This window comes from Nicotiana tabacum, chromosome 20 (genome assembly GCF_000715075.1).
Source record: "Nicotiana tabacum cultivar K326 chromosome 20, ASM71507v2, whole genome shotgun sequence".
Lineage (NCBI taxonomy): Eukaryota > Viridiplantae > Streptophyta > Magnoliopsida > Solanales > Solanaceae > Nicotiana > Nicotiana tabacum.
Genome location: NC_134099.1, coordinates 112,870,287 through 112,878,272, shown reverse-complemented (window position 1 = coordinate 112,878,272; position 7,986 = coordinate 112,870,287). Strand labels below are relative to the sequence as shown.

Sequence of the window (7,986 nt, the reverse complement as noted above, 5' to 3'; positions counted from 1 at the left end):
AGTTGATCTCTTACTGCTAACTGATTTTTGTTTTTGTTTTTTTTCCACTGTCATTGCACTTCGGGTTTAACTTAAACTTCATGGGTTCTAACAGATGTTCGATATTTCAAACATTTATCCACTCACTATAGTTAACCTGGCTAAGTGAATCAAATCTTACAGCTCTGCTGAAATTGCTAATTCACTGTATTTACTCAAAACTTATTTACTACTCTTTTACTAACCACCTGCTAGTATCATGTTTTCTTGCTCTGCTTTGAATAACTAAAGTGAAGTATAAGGTTTATACTACCTAATCATTATAGTGAGTGTAGACATGTAATTTTTGACCCACACATTAGAATCACCTCTAATAGTCCTAGTATTTTTAGGATATTTATTTGAGTTTATTTCTATAGGATTTTACTTTATTACTAATTTTAATTCTATTTTTAAGGCACAAAAACTAAAAAATATATGTATATATATATATATATATGTATATATATATTTTATTTATTATATGTATATATATATATATATATATATATATACACAAATTATATAGTTTCATGTTTTATCTTATTTCTATTTAGTTTAGGTTATTAAGATTTTTATAGCCATATATTTTGTTTTTACTACGATTTTCACTCTTATTTTTAATTTATATAAAACATGATATATTAAAAAATATATAGTTTCATATTATCATATAATTAATTGAAATTAGTTTTAATTTTGAGTTGGTTATTTAATGGACTTTTAGAAATTGAAGAAATACAAATTTTTGGGCCCAATTTTACACAAGAAAAGGCCCAAATCTGGCAGCCCCAATGACCTGCCGGGTTAACCTACCTACCCGCCCTATTTTCCCAATTAAATCCTAGCCATTCATGCCTCTTCATCCAACGGTCCAAATTAATCCCCACACCCCAAATATAACCCTAACCTAACCCTAAATCCCCGAATCCCAGCAGCCCAAGTCCGCCCCATCTCCTTATTCCTCCATCTCTGCTGCGTCCCTCACCCCAAACTCGCCGGAAAAACTCGCCAACTCGGCGAGTTAACCCACTGGTCCCCCCGCTCTTCTCTCCTTCTTCTACGTCATTTATTCCGAACAAATCTCATCATTTCAATCCGATTCACACAGATTTCTTCTTTATTTTTTATGCTTAAACAAAAAATCTGAGTCCTTGAAATAAAGGTTGGAAAATGGGAGCCTTTGGATTAAATTTTGATCCAAGACTTCCATTTTTTGGTTTTTGTTAAAATAAGGATTTTCGGATTTTGTTTGAGGGTCCACACGGATTTCTGAGGATTTTCGGTTTTATTGGAGAAGAGGAGAAGAAGCTTCGAGGGCAGATATATATATAGTTGGAGGTTCTTTGGACAGAGTTTGGGGGAGAGAGTGCGTGAAAAACTAGGGTTCTTCTCATTTTTCCATTTTTCAAAGAAGCTAAGGTTTACAAAGAAACTTTCCTTATGTTTTCATTTACAATTCTCAGTTTTTTAGACATAGTTTAATTTCGAAAAAAATACAAAACATATAGAAAGAAAATCAGTATTCTTTCTTTTCCTTTGCTTCGATCACTGCATAAAAGAAAAAACTCAAAAACATATGTTCCGTCTCTTCTTTTCCAATTTCGATTTTTGGTTGCAAAAAATGGAGATGGTTTCCGTTATGCGCTACTGAAGTTTGGTTGTGTGTTCGTCGCAAAATTGAGTCGAGGTGTCGATTCGAGTTTCTAGGGTTCATTTGCGATCGAATTATGGTTCGTGATTCTTGCTGCTGCTGTTTTGCTTGTTCATTTCAAAACTTCGTCGGAAAGTCAGTTTGTAATCGAATACAAACAAATTCAATCAAAAGCTTTCTACATTCAGGTTCATTTCCTTATTCTTTTGGTTCTGTTTTTGCTAGTTTTGAAAGTTGATTGATTGCGGATGAATTCTCTTCGATGTGAATGTGTTATGTTCTGTCGTTATGTTAGAAGTATATTTTAACTTCGAATCTGTTTGCCTCCTACTACTGAAGAATTGATTACAAGGCTTCAAGAAATCGAAATAGCTGATCTAATTCTTTGTATAGTTCCCTGAATCGAATAGCCTGTTTGTGAAGCTTTTAAAGTTGTGAGCTAATTGAGTATTCTGTGACTTTCTTGGAATCCTGTTTCGTTTATGTCAAATGTGTGTTCATCAAATTCTTCAGGTGAAATCTCTTAGACGGTAAACGAGCGTGAACTATTTGGATCTCTGCTTGTTTTAATTAGTGTGATATATTAATATCGAAGTATTGGACCTAATCTCGATGAAATTGTATTCCATACGCTGTTCTTTTTGGTGTTTTTCTTGATGCCAAGTTCATTAGGTTCAGTTATCTTGAGGCAAGCGTGACGTTTACTGGCATGCTCTTTTCACTCTCGGTACTAAAATTATCACTTAATTAACCTTATGTCCTGAGAAGTTTAGGCTAAGTTGTGAAAATTTTCCTCGCTGCAAACATCCTTCAAATGTAATTGAAAGAACAAAAGTTTTTTTTGAATTCTCAAAGTTATTTGGTGTAGTAGTTTATGAGTGAGTCAACTGGTGTTCCCTGTTTTGAATAACACTGTCCATGCCTTCCAGTGATCCATATAACACGTGACTCATTGCTCTATCAAATTGACAGATCTATACCTTTTCACATATGTTGGACGAGAACTTCTGTTGTTTCCATGATTAGACAGAACTAGTTGGCTTGGATTTGTGAGTTGTTTTCCCATATAGTTAGTTTGATCATGAGTTAGTAAATCAAGCAGGGTGCATTTTGGGAAAGGGTGTGGTATCCATATTAGTTATTATTTTTAGATCATCTCAAGTGTCCTGTCAACTCACTTTGTTTATTGGCACTTTTGCATTATGATTTGCTGGGATGTTTCATGAATTTGAGGTTGAATGTGATTTTTGCTTAAATTAAATGTTTTTTTTGTGTTCAAGATTTGAAAAATATATAAATGCTTCTCTGTTGTTAGAAGGGTCGTCCTTTGATGTTTAACCCAGGTTTCGTCTCTTTTTGTTTGTTTACTGCCATTTACTTGTTTCTTCATTCCAATTGTTTGATGTTTGTCCCTTCATTTGACTTTATCTTTATGAATTAGAAGTACTGTACATGGTCGTTGGGGTTGGGAATTTCAGATTAAAAGGGTAATTTGCATCCTTTATATTTCTTATCTCATTTTATTCTCTTACTCCTACTCTAGTCGCTAGAAGCATGTTAGGTCGACCACGTTTGGACAGTCAAGCCTTAGGATTTTTATTGGTTTCGAGGCGAGAGGTTGTTCCCTTAGTTAAATTTATTCGGGGAATGCCTCGAAGGATTTGTATATATTTTATTCTGGGGTATGCCCCGAAGTATTTGTACTTGGAGATCGATAGCAGAATTCGTAGTATTTTTATTTTTATTTTTATTTTCATTTCCATTTTCTTTTTATTAGATGGGGACGACCTCGAGCCTCATGTGTGTTTATTTTATTTTTCCGTGATTTTACCTCAACTTGAATATTTTAAAAGCCGATTAGATCAAGTATGCAACCGTACTAGTTACGGGACTTGGGGAGTGCCTAAAGCCTTCTCCCCGAGTCAATTGAACACCCTTACCCGAATCTCTGGTGCGGACTTAATTTGGAGTCCAAAGTGTTTTAAAAGGAAAATTATTTTTAAAAACGGTGACCTGGCACACCGAAGCAATGTCAGGTGGCGACTCTGAGTTATTTCCTTTTGAACACAATTTTGTCACTTTTTAATCAAAAACCCTTTTCAAGCTTTGCAATCTCTTTATTTATTTAAGAGGGTTAGCGAGGTTATTGAAATTTGTTAAAAAGGGGGGTGTGACAGCTCTGGCGACTCTGCTCGGGACTTGCGGGTTCGAGCTAGTACTTGATTTTGTTGGCTTTTAGAATATTTGGTTGAGGTTTTTATGCTTTTTCATTAGCCTTACTTAATTTCTATTACGTTTTTATATCTTGTTATTTGCTAGTTGTTTATGTGTTTACAATTTTTGCTTTATGTGTTTACTGCTTTATAACTGTCATCATATGCATTACCCAGTCAATTCTTTCCGCAACAAGTCTCGGAGCACGCATCGCGTGCACGAACTCTTTGTTGAGTCACCCTTGATTTAGGAGGGGGGCCGTCGGACGTATGGAGTGGGTGGAAAGCTTGAGCAGCCACCATCGACCATACGCTCCCCCGAATTGCCTTGTTAGTGAACCCCAAACTTAGGTCAGCCTTTAGGTCATTTTTATTTGCATCATGTCATTTAGACCTAGTAGGGCTCGGTCCCAGGTACCGTGTCCCTTTGTAGGAAGCCTGTCTAAATTTTGTCAAAATGGGTTCATGGCCCAAAATGATATTTAATCATCCTATGTGCTAAATGTTGCATTTGTTTGGGTAAAAGGGTCATTTGGTGGACCGATGCTTGGGAAAGAAGGGTGAAAATGAAGAAAGTAGGGCCCACTCACATTTTTTTATAGTTTTCCAAAAATCAAAATGAAAATGAAAAATCCAAAAAAAGATTTTACACTTTTCCATTATTTTCAAAAAAAAAACTTTGAAAATAGAAAATCCAAAAAGATTTTACATTTTCCAAAAATTCAAAAACTAAAAAAAAATGAAGAGAAAATCCAAAAAGATTTTACATTTTTCATCATTTTCCCAAAAATTCAAAAAAAAAAAAGAGAAAAGAAAAAACCAAAAAAATAAAATAAATAAATGTTTTTCAATTTTCATCAAAAATACAAAAAAATGGTTTTTCCAAATTAGTTGCATTTTAAAAAAAAAGGATTCCTCCCATGTTTAATCTTCCTGAACTACGCGAACCTGATTCTCGTCTTTCGAGACGTGATACGTAGGCAACCCACATAGGGTTCGGTCTTCCTAGTAGGTCATAGGTTCTTGGCTTCCGGGGCCGTAGCCGAATCTTGCATGTATAGCCATATTTGGCCGTTTTCGCAAAAATAGAAATGTTTTCTCAAAGTAGTTTGCTATCTCTTGTCTTAGGATCTTGAGTCTACAATAAAGTGTCCTCTTAATTCTAAAGTTCATTCTTGTCAAACTTGCATGTCAGCTACTTTTGGCCAAATCGGTCATTCTTGCAAAATAGGGTTATTTTTGCAAGAGTGGCTCAATTACTCTTGTCTTAGGATCTTGAGTTTATAACTCGGTGTCACACCACTTTAAGGTCCATCCATGTCGTGTTTGCATCCCTAGCCACATTTGGCCACATCGGCCATTTTTGCAAAAAAAAAGGGTCCATTTCCGCAAAGTAATTTTTTAAGGCCATGATTGTCGGGATATTAGAGCCATGTAAGCTTTAGATGGAGTATTTCTCATGCATTAGGGGTCAACTTTGTCAAGTTTGCGCTAATAGCCACTTTCAGCCACTTAGGCCATTTTGCAAATATAGCCAAGTTGTGTCCTGCATTTGTCCAACGTGGTAGGGTAACGTAGTGTCCCGAGTCGCTAACCATGTTTGCTTCATTCAGGTATGGACCCGCTGATTCGATCTAAACTGCTGATGGTAGTAAAGATTCCTAGGAAGTTGATCAAGTGGTGGAAAATGTTTTCATCGTTAGAGCAACATGCGTTAATGCAGAAATTGGGCACCCTAACTTCCCTTCTTGATATCACACCCCGCCCAGACTTAGTGGAGGCGATGTTGACTTATTGGGATCCACAAAATTTGATTTTCAGATTTGGAGAGTATGAGATGACTCCTACTTTGGCGGAAATGTCTAGTCTCACTCGTTTAAGCTATATAGGCAAGGACTTGATACTTCCCCGCGACCACTCTAGGACAAGATTCCTCAGCGACCTGGGCCTTAAAGATAATAAGCATTTAAAGTGTCTCGAGCAGTCCTGGATATCCTTGGATTATTTGTTTGCTAGATTTGGACCACAGGATAGTTTTGACGTCTTTTGGGATGAGTTCTGCACAACCAAGGCAAAGTGGAAAAGACGTCGCCTCGAAACTTTCAGCCTTGCTTTGTTGGGATTATTGGGTTTTCCATTAGATGAGAGGCACATTAGCACCTGTCTGCAGTCAGTGGTAATGGCACTATTCCATGAGAAGCAACGCAAAACCATTACTGTTGTGCCGATGATCTTAGCAGAGTTGTACCGAGCCCTAAGTGAGGTTAGGGAATATGTTAGATATTTTGAGGGAAGTAACCTTTTGCTACAGCTATGGATGATGGAGCATTTGCACACCGCTTCCTTACTTTGTCCCATCGACCGTGCCTTGAGGGATCGGGTGGTATGCATCGAACGTAGGATGAAATATCCTAAGTTTATGTACCCTGTAGGCGTCACGGCTTGGATTGAGTTCCTTGGTTTGAGGACAAATGGGAATGTTTTGTGGGCTTACCTTTGGATGATATCTTGGTAGGGTGCCTCATGCAGCCTTTCCTGATGTTGATAGGACTTAAGTGTGTCAGACCATTTACTCCCATTAGGGTAATGCGGCAATTGGGCAGAAGACAAGAGGAGCCTCCAACTTTGAATCTTTGGAGGTACATCATAAATTTTAGCAAAAAGGCGGCTGATGAAATCAAGTATGTGCAATACTGGAACAATGCAAACGAGGATGAAGAAAAATACATTAGTAGAGGACGTTGGCAGGCCCGAGTGTACTCAGGAGTACTTGATTTGGTTACAGTCCGTGCCTCCAGGGGTCAGCACCCCATTGCCAGCACAACTTAGGGGTCTGGCAATTCAGACTGATGATGTTAAGGAGACATCGGACCAAGATCTGTGGGATAAGCTTGAGTTGATAAAGTCTCAGTTAGCGGGATTGGCAACAAACGTGGAGAAACACGGCCAGTATTTATTTAGGGTCGGCCTTCAGGATGCGGGGGCACACGCCAGGGCCTTTATTCCTAGCATCAGTGTTTCTTTACGAGGCATGTTACAGAGTTTGAGCATGACGGACAGCCCAGGATCATCCCAGCCAGGACCGTCACATTCAAGAGCAGCTTGAGGATTCATTCTATTTAGGTGTTTTGAAATCGTCTTATGTTGTCTTTTACTTTCGTGTCTTATCTAGAAATACTGAGTCTTTTAGGTAGTGTCAAAGTCTGTCGTAGTGTAGTTGAGTCTATCAGGTCTTTCATTATCGCACTTCTTATTGTATTTTAATATCGAAAAGTTTCTAAATGAAAAATCACAAAAAGATTTTGTTTTTAGTTTATTTTCCGTCACTTTTCCAGAACTATGCTTGGTCTAATTCATGAGGGACATGATACGTAGGCAACCTACATCGGGTTCGGTCAAATCATTTTTGGTTCAAAATAAAAAAGACAAAGAAAAGAAAAGAGTGATAAGAGGTGTTTAAAAAGAAAGAGAAGAAAGGAGTGAAATGTGCAAATTGGGATGATGCCATATGACCCTGCGACCCTCAAAGCCATTTTAAAATCATTAATCGTTGCTAGGTGCATTGCACGTAATGTGATATTATTATGTGATAAATGCTCTAACGCTAACGTGGTGGTTTTGTGTTGTTGTCCTCTGTTATCTCTATTAAGTTTCAAGAAGGTGGTTAGTTTGTTGGCATCCTAGCAAGTCATCCATACAACACCCAATCAAAGCATCAAACAGTCATGGCTATCAAGGAAACAGACACTGGAGTTGTAGACCCACCAAGGGAGATTGTTGAGTCGGAATCGGCACTGCAAGAGGATGTCCGGAGGTTGAAGCATCAGATGGCAGAAATGTATCAAGCCTGGATTATGGGACACCCTCCACCCTCGTTCCCTACCATCTACACAGAAAACCCTGATTCCATTCCACCACTCTCTCAATCCCAAATGCCCAATACTATTGATCTTTCCCCACAACACGCACCTGGCTTTACCCCTTACCACAACTACCCGGACACTTCAACCCAAACTGTTCATGCTCCGCCAGCCAAAACAACCTCGTACCCTGCTCCGACATCTGCTCCTATTTTTGTACCCCCTCCATAAGCTACCCTCC

General features: G+C 38.0%; 1 protein-coding gene across 1 annotated transcript; it reads left to right on the top strand.

Moving 5' to 3' along the window:
* The first annotated feature begins 1,355 nt into the window (after positions 1-1,355).
* Positions 1,356-7,196, top strand: LOC142174677 (uncharacterized). The gene is made up of 2 exons (XM_075240693.1): positions 1,356-1,860; positions 5,499-7,196. The coding sequence occupies exons 1-2, from the start codon at positions 1,749-1,751 to the stop codon at positions 6,398-6,400; spliced, it is 1,014 nt and encodes a 337-aa protein (XP_075096794.1). The 5' UTR covers positions 1,356-1,748; the 3' UTR covers positions 6,401-7,196.
* Positions 7,197-7,986: the final 790 nt, after the last annotated feature.

Bases quoted from the DNA above. Each gene is read 5' to 3' on its own strand.
- LOC142174677 (XM_075240693.1), top strand. From the start codon at position 1,749: ATGGTTCGTGATTCTTGCTGCTGCTGTTTTGCTTGTTCATTTCAAAAC. The intron at 1,861-5,498 runs GTTCATTTCCTT...TGCTTCATTCAG, and splicing joins CAAAAGCTTTCTACATTCAG to GTATGGACCCGCTGATTCGA.